This window comes from Coregonus lavaretus, assembly GCF_964263955.1.
Source record: "Coregonus lavaretus genome assembly, contig: HAP1_SCAFFOLD_3891, whole genome shotgun sequence".
In the NCBI taxonomy this organism is placed as follows: domain Eukaryota; kingdom Metazoa; phylum Chordata; class Actinopteri; order Salmoniformes; family Salmonidae; genus Coregonus; species Coregonus lavaretus.
The window spans coordinates 3,100-23,383 of record NW_028159809.1 but is presented as its reverse complement, the minus strand read 5'-3'; the positions used below and the strand labels follow the sequence as shown (position 1 = coordinate 23,383).

The window sequence follows — 20,284 nt, the reverse complement described above, 5'->3', positions numbered from 1 at the left end:
TAACAACAAAATGTGGAATAAGTCAAGGGGTATGAATACATTCTGAAGGCACTGAAGTACACACACACTTTATACAAACATACACTAGATTCACTACTAGACTGTACACCATGCAAACTGGCACTGGCTGAGGCAGGAGAATGACAATGTACATAGACACAGATACCCTACTCCTAAGACAACCGCCCCATTCAATCAAACCTGCCAACCTTAAAGTCATGAGTAGCCAATGTGGAATTGGGGATTCATAAGGCACACACATCATTTAATGTGTGTGGAATGTAATCATATTTTCTTCTTTGATCTATTGGTACAAATTAACATCCCACAGTATGCATGTTTTATAAATTAAATGTAAATGTATACTGATTGTACTCAGAGTGATGTAATCATCCATGTGTGAAGTAATTACCTCATATGATAATTGATTATAAATCAAATGATTGATATAATTTAGAATTAACCGAATATGCGGGCCAATGGTAATTTACACTTCAGAAACAAGGAATACTTCTTGACTGCTAAATCACAAAATATCATCCAAATAACAAAAAAACACAAGTCTGTATTTTGTAACTTCAGCAACATGCCCACTTCCCATAGGCCTATAATGTTATTTTACTTTATTTTAGTTTTAGAAACACCTCTTGGTAAATTCCACTTGTGGTGGGATAGACTACGACATCCACATCCAAAACACCAGATGAGGTCAGTGACACGCCACCGTCTAACGTTCCGTCTTTCAAATCAACAGATCAACAACCGATGTGTCTTATTAACCAAATCACAATTTGTCATAAATTGCAGTCCATTTGTAGCAGAGCACTTAACAGCATGTAAAGGTCTCTAAGCTAGCCAAATTAGCACCATGGAGGCAGTGACGCTCACTGCTCTGTGCGGTGTGTTTAGTCCTTTGATCATCATGGTCCATGCCATATGTTATGGTAAGAGCAAGAGCTGGAAGGGGCGGCCCGCGACGGCAACGTTTTTCACTTTTCATGACTGTTCTAACCCCACATCAGATGGATGGCGGTGGGCTTTCATGTGACCAGCGACCCCCACGTCACGTTTATCGTCTTTAAGTGGCCCTCGTACTCTCACTTTCACTCACTCACACATGGAGGGACGACACACACACGTATGAGTAGCACGCATGCATGCGCGCGCGCACACACACTAACTTTCTCTCACACACACACACATTAGAGCGAGAGCCCATTTCTTGACAATAGTCAGTGCCCTGAAATCCAATCTGTGTGCAGAAAACCTAGTGTGGTCAGATGAAACGAGATGTTACTTTACAGACTGGGGCCGTAAATACAGTCAGACCTGTCTCTGAGAGAGAGGGTTCTGGGCAACAGTGTGTGTGTGTGTGAGATATGGGGTGTGGTGGGGGGGAGCACTTGAAAATCACAAACCTCGCACACACCACCCTGCCTCAATGGTGTCCGCTGCTTGTGGAACCCCTGTAACGATTTGATTGTGATCTAATATGAGGATTGAGGAGGGTACGGCTAGGTTTTTATTTATTTTATTTAACCTTTATTTAACTAGGCAAGTCAGTTAAGAACACATTCTTATTTACAATGACACCCTGGCCAAAACCAGACGACGCTGGGCCAATTGTGCACCGCCCTCTGGGACTCCCGATCACGGAAGGATTGTGATGCAGCCTGGAATCGAACCAGGGTCTGTAGTGACGCCTCTAGCACTGACATGCAGTGACCGCTGCGCCACTCGGGAGCCCAAGGTTGCTGCAGCCTGTTAGAAGAATGTCCCAGCACTTACTAGCAGGGTTCTGATTGGGGTATACTAGGCTGCGTTTACACAGGCAGCCCAATTCTGATTGTTTGCCCAATTATTGGCAAAAGAGCTGATCTGATTGGTCAAAAGACCAATTAGTGAAGAAAAAAAATCAGAATTGGGCTGCCTGTGTAAACGCAGACTTACTCTCCGTGTTACTGTAGGATATTTTCCACCTAGCATAGGAAGTGTACTTACTTCCGGGGTTCTCTCCGATGCTGCTGTGTTTTCCGTTCCAGTACCAGAGCAGCAGCGTGGCGTCTCTGGAGCCTGACAGGACGTAGCAGTCCCCTCCGATGTACGACTCAGACCTGGCCAGACACGTCACCACGTCACGGTGACCAAACACTATCTGGGTCAGCTTTCCTGGAAACACACACACACACACACACACACAATATAAACCACAGCCCTCTGATTTTTATTCTAGTTATGAAATATTAAAATATGGTGGCAATATATTTTATAGTACTCCATTTACTCTATTTGGCACTTGACATACAAGCAACACAATATGCTGTAATACTACTGTAAATTAAGTGCTACCAACAACACTAATGGTAAACGTTCTAAAATAACATTTATAAAACATCTGTCATTAACATAAAATGTCTCAATATAATATTCCATCATATAAATGATCTACTTGCAAACAAATGTGCTGAGCAAAAAATATACTCTATGAACCAGTAATATACCTAGTTGTTGCATGCGTCTACTGTCTGTTAACTATTCTACACGGACTAATAACAACTAGTAACAACAAGATAACTCATACTCGTAAAACATACTGTGTCCATAATAAGTATATAGGTTATAGGTTGAGATCCTTTGTGAAAGAGCACAGTTTGAAAGATATGGCATATAGAAGCAAACCGGATGGACATCATGAAAATTATCGGAGAGGTTGAGGGTAGAGGAAGTTCAGGAGTAAAAACAAACAAAACATAACTATTGTAAAAATTGACAGTGTCCATAAAATGTATATAGTATGTATAAGCTGGAAGTAAAGGCCTAAGCGTTGTTGTTCACTAGTTTACTCCAATTAGGGGAGGGGTGGTAGGGTTGGAAAGTAACAAAGGAAAATATATTTAAAAAAAGGATGTGTATATATACAGTGGGGAGAACAAGTATTTGATACACTGCCGATTTTGCAGGTTTTCCTACTTACAAAGCATGTAGAGGTCTGTAATTTTTATCATAGGTACACTTCAACTGTGAGAGACGGAAATCCAGAAAATCACATTGTATGATTTTTAAGTAATTAATTTGCATTTTATTGCATGACATAAGTATTTGATCACCTACCAACCAGTAAGAATTCCGGCTCTCACAGACCTGTTAGTTTTTCTTTAAGAAGCCCTCCTGTTCTCCACTCATTACCTGTATTAACTGCACCTGTTTGAACTCGTTACCTGTATAAAAGACACACACTCAATCAAACAGACTCCAACCTCTCCACAATGGCCAAGACCAGAGAGCTGTGTAAGGACATCAGGGATAAAATTGTAGACCTGCACACGGCTGGGATGGGCTACAGGACAATAGGCAAGCAGCTTGGTGAGAAGGCAACAACTGTTGGCGCAATTATTAGAAAATGGAAGAAGTTCAAGATGACGGTCAATCACCCTCGGTCTGGGGCTCCATGCAAGATCTCACCTCGTGGGGCATCAATGTTCATGAGGAAGGTGAGGGATCAGCCCAGAACTACACGGCAGGACCTGGTCAATGACCTGAAGAGAGCTGGGACCACAGCCTCAAAGAAAACCATTAGTAACACACTACGCCGTCATGGATTTAAATCCTGCAGCGCATGCAAGGTCCCCCTGCTCAAGCCAGCGCATATCCAGGCCCGTCTGAAGTTTGCCAATGACCATCTGGATGATCCAGAGGAGGAATGGGAGAAGGTCATGTGGTCTGATGAGACAAAAATATAGCTTTTTGGTCTAAACTCCACTTGCCGTGTTTGGAGGAAGAAGAAGGATGAGTACAACCCCAAGAACACCATCCCAACTGTGAAGCATGGAGGCGAAAAAATCATTCATTGGGGATGCTTTTCTGCAAAGGGGACAGGACGACTGCACCGTATTACATACTGGTAGCCAGAATCGTTCAAGGGAATTCGGGACATGGGTGACTAGTTAACGTTAGCTTGGCTCTCTCTGTGCGTTCGTGCCGTGGGAGGACGGGTTTCTTCGTTGGCAGAAAGCAATGGCTAGCTAGTATGTAAGGAAACCAATATGTAATTTTGTAATTTGGGTGAATTATGCCTTTAAATACACCCACACCCACTTCAATTTCAGATTCTATTCAATCAACAGGGCACTATGAGCAAGGTGGAGAGGGAGGAGTGTGTCGCTGTTTCCAAATCAAGTGTCGTAATTGATCAAATCAGTCCTATTCTTTAACCTGGGGGGCTATGGGGAGCGGGACAGCAGCTGTTGAACGCGTGTATGATTAAAACCGTGTTTGTGTTCCGGTCTCACACCCCTGAGACAGACACACAATGGTCTCTCTCTTCACCTACCCGCCCCTCTTTCCCTCCCTCTCTTCCCCTTTATAGGAGATGGAGAGATAGAGAGCATGGCCCTTTCGAAATTGAATCACAGGCCTTATGTAGATCTCCAGAGTGGGTCTGAATGGGGTTGGAGATGGGGTAGCTGTCGGATTGAGATGTAGCTGGGGGATAGAGATGTAGCTGGAGGATAGAGATGTAGCTGGGGGATAGAGATGTAGCTGGGGGGTAGAGATGTAGCTGGGAGATAGAGATGTAGCTGGAGGATAGAGATGTAGCTGGGAGATAGAGATGTAGCTGGGGGATAGAGATGTAGCTGGGAGATAGAGATGTAGCTGGGGGATAGAGATGTAGCTGGGGGATAGAGATGTAGCTGGGAGATAGAGATGTAGCTGGGAGATAGAGATGTAGCTGGAGGATAGAGATGTAGCTGGAGGATAGAGATGTAGCTGGGAGATAGAGATGTGGCTGGGAGATAGAGATGTGGCTGGAGGATAGAGATGTAGCTGGGAGATAGAGATGTAGCTGGGGGATAGAGATGTAGCTGGGGGATAGAGATGTAGCTGGGAGGATAGAGATGTGGCTGGGGGATAGAGATGTGGCTGGGGATAGAGATGTGGCTGGAGGATAGAGATGTAGCTGGAGGATAGAGATGTAGCTGGGGGATAGAGATGTGGCTGGGGGATAGAGATGTAGCTGGGGGATAGAGATGTGGCTGGGGGATAGAGATGTGGCTGGGGGATAGAGATGTAGCTGGAGGATAGAGATGTGGCTGGGGATAGAGATGTGGCTGGAGGATAGAGATGTAGCTGGAGGATAGAGATGTAGCTGGAGGATAGAGATGTAGCTGGGGGATAGAGATGTAGCTGGGAGATAGAGATGTAGCTGGGAGATAGAGATGTAGCTGGGGGATAGAGATGTAGCTGGAGGATAGAGTGTAGCTGGGGGATAGAGATGTAGCTGGGGGATAGAGATGTAGCTGGGGGATAGAGCTGTTGCTGTCAGATAGAGATGTAGCTGGGGGATAGAGATGTAGCTGGGGGATAGAGATGTAGCTGGGGGATAGAGATGTAGCTGGGGGATAGAGATGTAGCTGGAGGATAGAGATGTAGCTGGGGGATAGAGATGTAGCTGGGGATAGAGATGTAGCTGGGGATAGAGATGTAGCTGGAGGATAGAGATGTAGCTGGAGGATAGAGATGTAGCTGGGGGATAGAGATGTAGCTGGGGGATAGAGAGGTAGTGGGAAATAGAGAGGTAGTGGGAATACATAGGGCTCTAAATGGAAATATAGAGTCTATAATGGCAGTACCTGGATCAGTACAGTACACAGGGCTCTAATGGGGCTATACCTGTACCTACTATAAAGGCTGTACCTGGGTCAGTACAGTAAACAGGGCTCTAATAGGGCTATACCTATAGCTACTATAAAGGCTGTACCTGGGTCAGTACAGTAAACAGGGCTCTAATGGGGCTATACCTACTATAAAAGGCTGTACCTGATGGATTAGGTGTCTTGTGGAAGGGCCGATGATTAGGGGCTGTGAAGTGATTGGTGAAGTTAATTGGACACTGAAGACGCTCTAGATTCTAGAATTCTAGATTCTAGTAGAGTCTAGAATAAGGACTGATTCTGAGGCAGTGATATACACAGTGCTCATATGGAGCTATGTTGTAAGGGCTGTACCTGAGTTAGAGAAGAGAATAAGAATCTGTAGAGGCAATAGTATAAAGACTGTACATGGGTCAGATTACTATATCAAAGTATTAATGAACAGATACATAAGGGCTGTATCTGGGTGGGTTGACTACATAGAACTCTGATGTGACTGTGGTAGAGCAGATTTCTAAAAGGATGTACCTGAGTCAGTGGAATAGACGCGGAAGCTCTTGTCCCAGAAACCACAGAGCAGGATGAAGCGGTTGTCTGCCGTGATGATGAAGCACTGCGAGTGGATGTGAATGCTCTGGTCCAACAGGTCTGTGATCTGACGACGGTGGGTCCCCACGTTACTGGCTGGAGAGGGGGAGGAGAGGAGGAGAGGGGGAGGGAGGGGTGGAGGGAGGGAGGAGGAGATAGAGGAGGAGGGGGGAGGAGAGGGAGAGAGAGGGAGGAGAGAGGGAGGGAGGGGAGGGAGGAGAGAGGGGGAGAGGGGAGGGGAGAGAGGGAGGGAGGAGAGAAGGAGGCAGGTGAGAGGGAGGAGAGAAGGAGGGAGGTGAGAGGGAGGAGAGAGGGGGGAGAGGGTAGGAGGTGAGAGGGAGGAGAGAGGGGGGAGAGGGAAGGAGGTGAGAGGGAGGTGAGAGGGAGGGGAGAGGGGGGAGGGAGCGGGGAGAGGGTGGGAGAGAGGAGGGAGAGGGAGATGAGAGGGAGGGGAGGGAGGAGAGAGGGGGGAGGGAGGGGGGAGAGGGGGAGAGCAGGGGGGAGAGAGGAGGGAGAGGGAGGAAAGAGGGAGGGAGGGGAGAGGGGAGGGGAGAGAGGGAGGGAGGAGGGAGGGGGAGGGGAGAGGGAGGAGAGAAGGAGGGAGGTGAGAGGGAGGAGAGAGGGGGGAGAGAGGGGAGAGGGAAGGGGAGAGGGGGAGGTGAGGGAGAGAAATATACAGACTGAGATGTTGTACAGTAATTCATTAAGTAAAGCAGGTAAGTCTGAGGAAAAACATATTGTATAAAATCTGTTAGTTTTCTTTTAAGATATCACCGCTTTAAATCGCTTTCACAAGGACATTAGACCATTACTGGAGCTACCAACTATGACATTTGTCACGCATGGCGTTTACTTACGGTCGTCGCCACGGCAGCAGCACCATTTTGATTTGTGAGGGAATACATAAAACATCTAGGACGTGGCGTTTACAAGGGTTTCACATTTTCCACTGGGCCTAAGAGTTTGAGTAACGATGAGCGTGCATATTCTCTCTCTCCCCAGAAGGAGAAGAGACTTCCTCGCATCGTCAGGACAACATAAATTAAATCCACTTTGGCCCCTTATCACTGAGTTGGAGGTTCGTTGGAGAGAGAGAGAAAGAGACAGAGACAGAGAGAAAGAGAGAGAGAGAGAGATAAAAGACTAAGAGATAACAGACTAAAACAAAGGCAGAGCCATGTCTGTTTTGGACTGATGCACTTCCTTGGCCTTGCAGATGTAGCCATCTATCATCATGTGCTTTGTAGTGGGTAAGATATTAAGATACGCTGCGCCAGTTTCCCGGACAAACATTAAGTCTAATCCTAAATCATTATTAGAATCTCCATTAAAAATCATTTTTAGTCCGGGACTAGACTTAATCTGTTTCCAGGGAACAAACAGGCACATTAGGTTCTAGACTTCTGTAACTTTATCCTCCCCTTCTCTCCTCTCTCTCTTCTGCTCTAACTCAAGATGAACAGGTGTGGGTCCGGCCCAGGCATCCCTGACAGAGACCAGCACGCCATGTCTGACGAATATTTCAACCAATTATCAACATTTCCCCCCGCCACGGCCGCCCCGCCAGTCACATACAATTTACTGTGTTTAAACTGAAGCTCCTTGTGGAATGTGAGAAGTATAAATACATAAATGACACGTTCAGAAAATATCACCCCACCACACGCATTATACATGTGATGTGGAGCGTGGGCTGGTGCTGAAAAATGACAAAATAGAGCTGTGAGTGAGTTGCAGAGATAGAATCAGTCGTCCTAATCCGAGTGTGAAGAAAAAAATGTAAAAAAGTAGAGGGGCTTTTTGTTATTATTAAAAGATTGATAGACTCAGAAATATGCATGCACATCTATGCAAGTGCCCATGTCACGTGTGCAACTAGAGGCGAAAAAACCCTAGATCCACACACAGAAACACATACAAAGCTTTCCCTCACCCTCCATTTGGCAAATCTGACCATAACTCTATCCTCCTGATTCTTGCTTACAAGCAAAATCTCAAACAGGATGTACCAGTGACGCACTCAATGGGGAAGTGATCCGATGAAGCGGATTCTAAGCTACAGGACTGTTTCGCTAACGCAGACTGGAATATTTTACAGTAGGAGTTTACCACATCAGTCACTGGCTTCAGTAATAAGTGCAAAGAGGCAAGCAACACTGAACCATGCATGAGAGCACCAGCTGTTCCGGACGACTGTTTGATCACGTTCGCCGTTGCCGATGTGAGTAAGATCTTAAAACAGGTTAACACTCACAAGGCTGCAGGGCCAGACGGATTACCAGGACGTGTACTCAGAGCATGTGCTGACCAGCTGGCAAGTGTCTTCACTTTAATACCTACATGTTTCAAGCAGACCACCATAGTCCCTGTGCCTAAGAACGCCATGGTAACCTGTCTAAATGCAACTGGATCCTGGACTTCCTGACGGGCCGTCCCCAGTTGGTGAGTTTGCCGACGACACAACGTTGGTAGCCCTGATCACAGACTACGATCAGACAGCCTATAGGGAGGAGGTCAGAGACCTGGCAGTGTGGTGCCAGAATAACAACCTCTCCCTCAACGTCAGTAAGACCAAGGAGCTGATCGTGGGTTACAGGAAACGGAGGACCGAAGAGGGCACGACAACGCCTCTTCCCCCTCAGGAGGCTGAAAAGATTGGGCATGGGCCCTCAGATCCTCAAAATGCTCTGATGCACCAAGTCTGGAACCAACAGAACCCTGAACGGCTTCTATCCCCAAGCCGTAAGATTTTAACCTTTTTGCACTAACTCCTTTGACTCATCACATATGCTGCTGCTACTGTTTATTATCTGTCACTTTATTCCTAGTTATATGTACATATCTACCTGAATTACCTCGTACCCCTGCACATGGACTCGGTACTGGTACCCCGTGTTTATAGCCAAGTTATTACCTCGTACCTCTGCACATGGACTCGGTACTGGTACCCTGTGTATATAGCCAAGTTATTACCTCGTACCTCTGCACATGGACTCGGTACTGGTACCCCGTGTTTATAGCCAAGTTATTACCTCGTACCTCTGCACATGGACTCGGTACTGGTACCCCGTGTTTATAGCCAAGTTATTACCTCGTACCTCTGCACATGGACTCGGTACTGGTACCCCGTGTTTATAGCCAAGTTATCATTACTCATTGTTTATTAATTCCTCCTGTTATTATCTTTCTATCATTTCTATTTTCTCTCTCTGTGTTGATGGGAAGGGCCCATAAGTAAGCATTTCACTGTTAGTCTACACCTGTTGTTTACACAGCATGTGACGAATACAATTTGATTTGATACGACACACACACACACACACACACACACACACACTGTATATGAAAAGGAGGGCCATAAAAGGGGAGAAATGGATCTGGATGAAGATGAGCGGGTGGGAATGGCATTTTAACTAGTCAACCGTTAGAGGAAAAATGTGTGCGTATGGACGAGAGCGAGAACGAGAGAGAAAGAGAGCTAGAGAGGGAGAGAGCAAAGACAAGGAGAAAATGAAAGAGGGGGTGAGAGAGAAAAGAAAAGGAGTGAACATTTGCGAGGGCTAGAGAGCAACCAGAGAGCAACAGAGAGAGGAAGAATGAGAGAAAACAAGAGAGGAGAGAGAGTACAATAAAGGAGAGAGAGCTCTGCCTCTGACCACTCTCTCCCAGACAGTGCATCCTATACATCACTAGAGCTCTGCCTCTGACCACTCTCTCCCAGACCATGCATCTTATACATCACTAGAGCTCTGCCTCTGACCACTCTCTCCCAGACCATGCATCCTATACATCACTAGAGCTCTGCCTCTGACCACTCTCTCCCAGACGATGCATCCTATACATCACTAGAGCTCTGCCTCTGACCACTCTCTCCCAGACAATGCATCCTATACATCACTAGAGCTCTGCCTCTGACCACTCTCTCCCAGACAATGCATCCTATACATCACTAGAGCTCTGCCTCTGACTACTCTCTCCCAGACAGTGCATCCTATACATCACTAGTGCTCTGCCTCTGACCACTCTCTCCCAGACAATGCATCCTATACATCACTAGAGCTCTGCCTCTGACCACTCTCTCCCAGACGATGCATCCTAGACATCACTAGAGCTCTGCCTCTGACCACTCTCTCCCAGACCATGCATCCTATACATTACTAGAGCTCTGCCTCTGACCACTCTCTCCCAGATGATGCATCACTAGAGCTCTGCCTCTGACCACTCTCTCCCAGACCATGCATCCTATACATCACTAGAGCTCTGCCTCTGACCACTCTCTCCCAGACAATGCATCCTATACATCACTAGAGCTCTGCCTCTGACCACTCTCTCCCAGACCATGCATCCTATACATTACTAGCGCTCCGCTCCTCATCAACTCGTGAGTGATGAGAGGCACCCATATTGTCCTGACATCCACCCGCCGCGCATTCTCAATCACACATTATTACTCCATTCATATTCATTTATACTGACACACATCCTTTCCCCGGCTCAAATTAAACCAGAGAGAGAGGGAGAGAGAGAGAGAGAGAGAGAGAGAGAGAGGGAGAGCGAGAGAGAGGGATAGAGGAGAGGTAGAGAGGTTGATGATGAAATACCAGTCCGGGCCACAGCTCATTGCATTCCAATTTGCATGCAAATGGTTTAGCAGAGGAGAGAGCAGAGTGGAGGATTTATTTCAGGAGATGAGAGGACAGGGGGGTGGTGGTGGGGTGGCGGGCTGTTGTTGGGCAGAGGCTGAAAAACAACAGCAATCTGCTGGCCAGGGCCACTGCCATTGGTCATCACAATGAATCCCAGAGACACCCAGAGATACATACACACATACACTTACTCACTTTAATGCATATACACACACACGCAGTGACACCCGCAAGTGCGCACAGACACCACACACAAGTGACAGACCTATCAGAGGGTCGATTTCCACCGGCAGTTGGTACTGCTGGTCCTGCACCGAAGAGCCTTGATGACCTGAGAGAGAGAGAGAGAGAGAGAGAAAAGAGAGAGAAAAAGAGAGAACGAGAGAGCGAGAGAGCGAGAGAGAGAGAGAGAGAGAAAAAAAAAGAGAGAGAGAGAGATGGAGTGAGACGAAAAGAGAGAGGTGGGGGAGGAAGGAATGAGAGAGGGATGCAGAAAGAAGGATGGGTTTAATATCATAGTCATTTGGCCCTGTGGAGTACTTGGGCTTGTGTTCAATATGGGCAATGCTAAAACATAATTTGCCACACTCAAAGACTATTGTCCCCCAGAGTGCTCTACCAAAGCGATACATTTAGCTGTAAAACTGTTTTCTGTGACTCCAAATTGACTCTGATAATACATAGTAATACATAAACAAGTTAATAAGATAATATCGTGAATCCTTACATTTTAACTCTTTCTGTGACTCTGGACATCCTTTATTAATACAGATTTATACCATAAACAAGTTAAAATAATGCAAATATCATAATTCAAGATCTAACTACAAACAATATCACATGAAATCAATTAATCACAACAAAATACTCCAAATTCAATGAGATCTACAAATCTTCATCGTCTTTGAGTTTCATAACTTCCGACTTCATCCCATATCCCCTTCCCTGTTATTCCACAGCAGGATTGATGTTTGGTAAATAAACCATGAAGAGTGAGGTCTTGATGTATCAAAGTGGAAGTGAAACCTAACGCTTGCAGAGTGCACGTGTCACATTTGATCCTGCCTTTTAGGAGGACCGCTCAACTGTCTCAGAAATCAACGTCCTGTCCTGGGAAGATGAAAGAGACAAGCCTTTCGGCTGCTCTCGTTGAGATACACAAAGATAAATACTGACTAAAGGTACCATTCCTTGATGTGCTACATGAAATCAGACTTATGATCAAAAATAGTATATCCTTGATATCTCATATCCTACATATTAGTTGAATTTCAATGAATTGGTTAAATTTACATTTCAGGCCTGCTGACCACTACAAGATAATCCTACTTTAGACTCCATTTCCAACAATCCCCCTCTTACCGGCGAGGCCGTGCCACTTGTTGACGGCGAAGAGGCGGTTGGCGGTGACGGTGATGATGGCAGGCGCAGCGAGGCCCGGCTGGGTGTTGGCGGCCACGTGGGCCACGGGAGAGTTGCTAGGGAACTTCAACACCATGATGACATCCTGCTGCATCTGCTCCGTGAACATCAGGGGGGTCTGCAGGAGGACATACTGGTGATGATGGACAGATCAACGGACAGACGGAGGGAAGGAGGGAGAGGAGCAGAGAGGAGGAGGAGTCCAATGGAGCAGCGGAGGAGAGCACGGAGGATAAGAGGAACAGCAGGAGCAGCAGCAGCACGCAGAAAAGAGTGAAAGTGAGAGAGAGAGAGAGAGAGAGAGAGAGGGGAAGGGAGGAGAGGGACAGAGAGAAAGTTAGCTAGGAAGCTAGCATGGAGTAGCAGCACTCAGCAGCCAAGCTATAGGGAAGGAGGGCAGTTGGGAGAAAAGCTGAGGCACTAAAAGCAGAGTACCATTATTCACATAATGACATCGATTATAAGTCAGGGCAAGAAAAACAGACATAAGAAAACTATTTCTTAAAGACAAAGTTTGTGTCAATACTAAAGGAAGAACATGTCTTAGCATTGAAACGGAAGACAAACAAATGAATAGACAAAACGTAAGAGGAGAAAAATCCACAGGATTGGTATAGTGTGGGTGTATGTGTGAAATAGGGAATACCCTCGATGGCACAAAACTCCTCTGTGTAACTCCCTGTGTTAACGTTGTTATAGTGCTCCCTCCCTAACCCTCTCTATTAAAAGTGTCTGTAATGCCCACAGAGATAGATAGAGGACTCATCTTTGTTTCTGTGTTGCATTATGGCATCTGTGGTTAGTTACAGCCATCTAAAGTGCTCTATCTATCTCTATGGTAACGCCTCATCAAATGTGACACCATTAATAGCCTGTTAGTGAGGGCTGCTGGGTACTGGAGTCCTCATCTAGTCTGACATACTACACCATCTGTAATGAATCAAGAGGCTACTAGTAGTTACTTGTACTGAACCTCTATAGAAGGACTACTGTACATGCTAGACATTATTTATCTATCTTGTACCAATGAGCAAAGTCAACATTCTTCCTCAGAATTTGCTCAGGTCTCTTCAGGAAATAGGCATTAACATGACAATGGTCAGACGTGAACTTGATACTTTTATCATTAGTAACAATCAGTCGCCGCATAAACGGTCAAATAAAAAGCCCTTTGTATCTATCTTCATATTAGAATGTTCATTTGTTGCAAGCTTTGTCAAGACACCGACACTCACTTTAAACGACGTGAGTTCAGTTCTACTGATAAGAGTTGTTTTTACTGGCTTGGCTCACACATATTATTCAGTGTGTGTCCCAAATGGCACCCTATTCCCTCCATATAGTACACTACTTTTGACCAGGTTTCTGGTCAAAGAAAGTGCACTCCACATGAAATAGGGTGCCATTTGAGACGCAGAATTTATTCAGACTGAGGAGCCATTTGCAGGATGCTTGTAGTGAGCCGGGGAACATAGTACACATGCATAACGTCAGAGGCACACTGGGGTAAATCTCTGTTGTTTTAACAGGCTACTAGAGTACTCTGACAACGTCATTACTGACCACCAACATGGGGAGATGCCAGGACTGGAGTCTGACACCACACTACACTCAGACAGGGGGAGATGGAGATGGAGGAGGGAGGGACGGGATACAAAGGTGGAGAAGGAGACAGTGGGAGAGAAAGAGACAGCAAAGAGAGGTGTAAAGAGATAGAAATGGGGGTGAGTCAGAGAGAGAGAAAAATTGCGAGTGCAAGGCAGAAAAAGCGAGAGAGAGAAAGAAACGAGAGAGAGAAGGAAAGAAGAGCAAGAAGGAAAGAAGTCCCTCATCTGCTGCTGGTGTGAAGGGAAAGAGAAAGGTAGTGTGAACATCAGTCTGCCTCTCCAAACACACCAGGCCCACCTACCACCACCGGAGAGGCCAAACAATGAAATACAAGACACCTTTAACCACTTGAAAGTACGGACTCATGTGCACTCCTGCTGCAGTACTGGGGTCGAGTTTCCAATGGGTTTTCTCTGGTGTTGCCTTGGAAGTCAAAACCTCTCTTTTCTGTGTGTGTGTGTGTATGTGTGTACGTACATGTGTGTGCGTACGTGTGTGTCTCACCACAGGGAATTCAGGCCCTGCTCAACAACCTCGTTTATTTGTCTAGGAAAGTGTCTCCCCGTTTCTTCCCTCATTATTCTACTGCTCCTTTCTTCTCATCTCAGCAGCTCCTACTGTACCTCACTGTACTGTACCCTACTGTACTCTACTTTACTGTACTGCACCTCACTGTACTGTACCCTACTGTACTCTACTTTACTGTACTGCACCTCGCTGTACTGTACCCTACTGTACTCTACTTTACTGTACTGTACCTCACTGTACTGTACCCTAATGTACTGTACCCTACTTTACTGTACCCTACTTTACTGTACTCTACTTTACTGTACTGTACCTCACTGTACTGTACCCTAATGTACTGTACCCTACTTTACTGTACCCTACTTTACTGTACTCTACTTTACTGTACTGTACCTCACTGTACTGTACCCTAATGTACTGTACCCTACTTTACTGTACTCTACTTTACTGTACTGTACCTCACTGTACTGTACCCTAATGTACTGTACCCTACTTTACTGTACCCTACTTTACTGTACTCTACTTTACTGTACTGTACCTCACTGTACTGTACCCTAATGTACTGTACCCTACTTTACTGTACCCTAATGTACTGTACTGTACCTCACTGTACTGTACCCTAATGTACTGTACCCTACTTTACTGTACCCTAATGTACTGTACTGTACCCTACTGTACTGTACCTCACTGTACTGTACCCTAATGTACTGTACCCTACTTTACTGTACTCTACTTTACTGTACTGTACCTCACTGTACTGTACCCTAATGTACTGTACCCTACTTTACTGTACCCTAATGTACTGTACTGTACCTCACTGTACTGTACCCTAATGTACTGTACCCTACTTTACTGTACCCTAATGTACTGTACTGTACCCTACTGTACTGTACCTCACTGTACTGTACCCTAATGTACTGTACTGTACCTCACTGTACTATACCCTACTGTATGGTACCTCACTGTACTGTACCCTAATGTACTGTACTGTACTGTACCTCACTGTACCCTAATGTACTGTACTTTACCCTACCCTAATGTACCTCACTGTACTGTACCCTACTGTACCTCACTGCACTGTACCCTACTGTACTGTACTGCACCCTACTGTACTGTACTGTACCCTACTGTACTGTACTCCACCCTACTGTACTGTTATATACTGCACCTTACCGTACTGTACGGCTCAGGACCGTCACAAGACATCACAGTGAGGGATGTATTGCAAAAGGAAATAGCAAAATGGCCTTATACAGGGAAAGATGGGTTAATCTGTGGACATCAGAGGGCTGGAGTTAAGATCAGAATGAATGGTGGATTGGCCGCTGTGGGTGATAATCCAGCACTTGCAGAGAGAGGAAATTAGGAATATATAATTATTTAACTACATGTACTGTACATGTGAGCAAAAAATAGCTGTAAGTAGCAGTAGAAGTATTGTTTTCCATTAAATGTACTCCAATCAGGGAGGGATGGTACGGTAGGGGGAAAAATATAAAGAAATAAAAAATCTAAATTAGGTGGATTAGAAATTATGCAAACAATTAATTTGATAGAACCCACAATATATCTGCAATATTAAAGCTGATCTACCCCTGCATTTTTTCAAATCAACATTTAAAAAAAGACCTGGGTTCAAAAACCATTTGAAATAATTTAAATACTTTACCTGTGCTTGATTGAGCTTGCCTGTTGCAATTGAAACAATAGGAAAGTCCCAAAAGTGCAAACCTCACCCACCTGGCACTCCAGGCAGGCAAACGCTAAAAGTGTTTGAAAGATTTCAAGTGGTATTTGCACCCAGGTCTGGGGGAAACCCTAGACCCTAAACCTGTGCATGAATGTAGCATTATTTGGATTTGCGGTGAGGAACTAATGGGGTGTTTGGTAAACATAAATTAATAATAATAAATTGGTCATTTAGCAGACGCTCTTATCCAGAGCGACTTACAGGAGCAATTAGGGTTAAGTGCCTTGCTCAAGGGCACATCGACAGATTTTTCACCTAGTCGGCTTGGGGATTAGAACCAGCGACCTTTCGGTTACTGGTACAACGCTCTTAACCACTAAGCTACCTGCCGCCCATGGGTGGCGTATGGGCAGCGGTATGTGCGTGTGTGTTTGGGTATATGTGTGTGTGCCAATGGTCTCCAGCTGTCAGCACCACAGGGCCACCGCGCTAATGGGGGCTCTGGGGGGTTCAACTCGGCACGTCACCCGCCTCAACCCCTCTTCCTGCCCCTTAAAAGCCTGTCACCTTTAGGCCATTGTTCCCAGCCGGTCCACCTCCCTCTGGTTCTCCCCTGGTCCCCCCGTCTGTCTATGTCTGTCTAAGGTGTAGAGTGGGAGTTTGGCTCAGGACCATGTTTCCACAGTGCTAATCCATTCACCCTCATCCGCCACACCTACACCCCAAATCACACCTCACCCGTCTCTGATGATGAGAGGAGACGGGTTCAAAACCAGAGCTCACGTTTCCCAGGGTTAGGATGGAGGGATGACAGGGACGGGGACGGGGACGGGGGACGGAGAAGGAAGGAATATAGAGGGGCTAGTGTGAGTCAAAGCAGAGACAGTCATTGAACATACTATCAGTCAGACAGTCATTTAACATACTAGCAGTCAGACAGTCATTTAACATACTATCAGTCAGACAGTCATTGAACATACTATCAGTCAGACAGTCATTGAACATACTATCAGTCAGACAGTCATTGAACATACTATCAGTCATACAGTCATTGAACATACTAGCAGTCAGACAGTAATTGAACATACTAGCAGTCAGACAGTCATTGAACATACTAGCAGCCAGACAGTCATTGAACATACTAGCAGTCAGACAGTCATTGAACATACTAGCAGTCAAACAGTCATTTAACATACTAGCAGTCAGACAGTCATTTAACATACTAGCAGCCAGACAGTCATTGAACATACTAGCACCCAGACAGTCATTGAACATACTAGCAGCCAGACAGTCATTGAACATACTAGCAGTCAGACAGTCATTTAACATACTAGCAGTCAGACAGTCATTGAACATACTAGCAGTCAGACAGTCATTGAACATACTAGCAGTCAGACAGTCATTGAACATACTATCAGTCAGACAGTCATTGAACATACTAGCAGTCAGACAGTCATTGAACATACTATCAGTCAGACAGTCATTGAACATACTATCAGTCAGACAGTCATTGAACATACTATCAGTCAGACAGTCATTGAACATACTAGCAGCCAGACAGTCATTGAACATACTAGCAGTCAGACAGTCATTTAACATAATATCAGTCAGACAGTCATTGAACATACTATCAGTCAGACAGTCATTGAACATACTAGCAGTCAGACAGTCATTGAACATACTAGCAGTCAGACAGTCATTGAACATACTAGCAGTCAGACAGTCATTGAACATACTAGCAGTCATACAGTCATTGAACATACTAGCAGCCAGACAGTCATTGAACATACTAGCAGCCAGACAGTCATTGAACATACTAGCAGTCAGACAGTCATTGAACATACTAGCAGTCAAACAGTCATTGAACATACTAGCAGTCAGACAGTCATTTAACATACTAGCAGCCAGACAGTCATTGAACATACTATCAGTCAGACAGTCATTTAACATACTAGCAGTCAGACAGTCATTTAACATACTAGCAGTCAGACAGTCATTGAACATACTAGCAGCCATACAGTCATTGAACATACTAGCAGCCATACAGTCATTGAACATACTAGCAGTCAGACAGTCATTGAACATACTAGCAGTCAAACAGTCATTTAACATACTAGCAGTCAGACAGTCATTTAACATATTAGCAGCCAGACAGTCATTTAACATACTAGCAGCCAGACAGTCATTGAACATACTAGCAGTCAGACAGTAATTTAACATACTATCAGTCAGACAGTCATTGAACATACTATCAGTCAGACAGTCAATTAACATACTAGCAGTCAGACAGTCATTGAACATACTAGCAGTCAGACAGTCATTTAACATACTATCAGTCAGACAGTCATTGAACATACTATCAGTCAGACAGTCATTTAACATACTATCAGTCAGACAGTCAATTAACATACTAGCAGTCAGACAGTCATTGAACATACTAGCAGTCAGACAGTCAATTAACATACTAGCAGTCAGACAGTCATTGAACATACTATCAGTCAGACAGTCATTGAACATACTATCAGTCAGACAGTCATTGAACATACTAGCAGCCAGACAGTCATTGAACATACTAGCAGTCAGACAGTCATTTAACATACTATCAGTCAGACAGTCATTGAACATACTATCAGTCAGACAGTCATTGAACATACTATCAGTCAGACAGTCATTGAACATACTATCAGTCAGACAGTCATTGAACATACTAGCAGTCAGACAGTCATTGAACATACTAGCAGCCAGACAGTCATTGAACATACTAGCAGCCAGACAGTCATTGAACATACTAGCAGTCAGACAGTCATTGAACATACTAGCAGTCAAACAGTCATTTAACATACTAGCAGTCAGACAGTCATTTAACATACTATCAGTCAGACAGTCATTTAACATAATAGCAGTCAGACAGTCATTGAACATACTATCAGTCAGACAGTCATTGAACATACTATCAGTAAGACAGTCATTGAACATACTAGCAGTCAGACAGTCATTTAACATATTAACAGCCAGACAGTCATTGAACATTCTAACAGTCAGACAGTCATTGAACATACTATCAGTCAGACAGTCATTGAACATACTATCAGTCAGACAGTCAATTAACATAATAGCAGTCAGACAGTCATTGAACATACTATCAGTCAGACAGTCATTGAACATACTATCAGTAAGACAGTCATTGAACATACTAGCAGTCAGACAGTCATTTAACATATTAACAGCCAGACAGTCATTTAACATTCTAACAGTCAGACAGTCATTCAACATACTAGCAGTCAGACAGTCATTTAGCAAGGCAGCTCTCTGATGGATGGCTCTCCTGGCTATTCTATTGGTTCTATAATCTATACTTCACTACTGAGGAGATGGGTCTGTACTGGGTATGGTATGGTGGTCAGTCTGTGTGTGTGTGTGTGTGTGTGTGTGTGTGTGTGTGTGTGTGTGTGTGTGTGTGTGTGTCTGTGTCAAATCAAATCTAATTATATAAGCCAGATGTGTCAAATACAACAGGTGTAGACCTTACAGTGAATTGCTTACTTACAAGCCCTTAACCAACAATGCAGTTGTAAGAAAAATAAGTGTTAAGTAAAAAATAGATAAGTAAAAAATAATTGAAGAGCAGCAGTAAAATAAAATAACAGTAGGGAGGCTATATACAGGGGGTACCGGTACAGAGTCAATGTGCGGGGGTACAGGTTAGTCCAGGTAATTGAGGTCATTGTGGGTAGAGTGTGAGTGTGTGTGACTCACCACCTGCATGGCGGAGCTCCTTGGTGGGTGTGGCTCGATGAGCAGCTGACATGGGGTTTGTCCGAAACCCCTGATCTGTGCCTCCACAGCCTGGCGAGAGAGAGAGAGAGAGAGAGAGAGGTATAGAGAGAGAGAGAGAGAGAGGGGGGGGGAGAGAGAGAGGGGGGGGAGAGACAGGCGTGTTAGGTGGCGCTAATTAAGAGATATAGGACCATAAATGTCACAGGAGACACCGCCTCTCAGCTCTGGACAACATCAGGGGCCACAGAGTCAAAGTAACACAGGGCTGGGAGGACAGAGAGATGTACTAGTGTATGGTCAACACAGTAAAGAATACATACAGCAACAGAGGTAGGTGTGTATAGGACTCTAGGTGAGATGGGGGTACAGAGAGAAAG

The 20,284-nt window shown here is 45.0% G+C and overlaps 1 protein-coding gene across 1 annotated transcript in view; it reads right to left on the bottom strand.

Moving 5' to 3' along the window:
• Nucleotides 1-19,976, bottom strand: part of LOC311122420 (lipopolysaccharide-responsive and beige-like anchor protein) — a gene marked incomplete at its 5' end in the record, with an annotated part of 38,030 nt that extends 18,054 nt beyond the window's left edge. The window contains 5 exons of the mRNA XM_084196776.1: nucleotides 2,002-2,169; nucleotides 6,180-6,335; nucleotides 11,151-11,216; nucleotides 12,248-12,425; nucleotides 19,887-19,976. Coding sequence (XP_084052902.1) covers nucleotides 2,002-2,169; nucleotides 6,180-6,335; nucleotides 11,151-11,216; nucleotides 12,248-12,425; nucleotides 19,887-19,976 — 658 coding nt within the window. The remainder of the gene's footprint in view (nucleotides 1-2,001; nucleotides 2,170-6,179; nucleotides 6,336-11,150; nucleotides 11,217-12,247; nucleotides 12,426-19,886) is intronic.
• Between the last annotated feature and the right edge of the window lie 308 nt (nucleotides 19,977-20,284).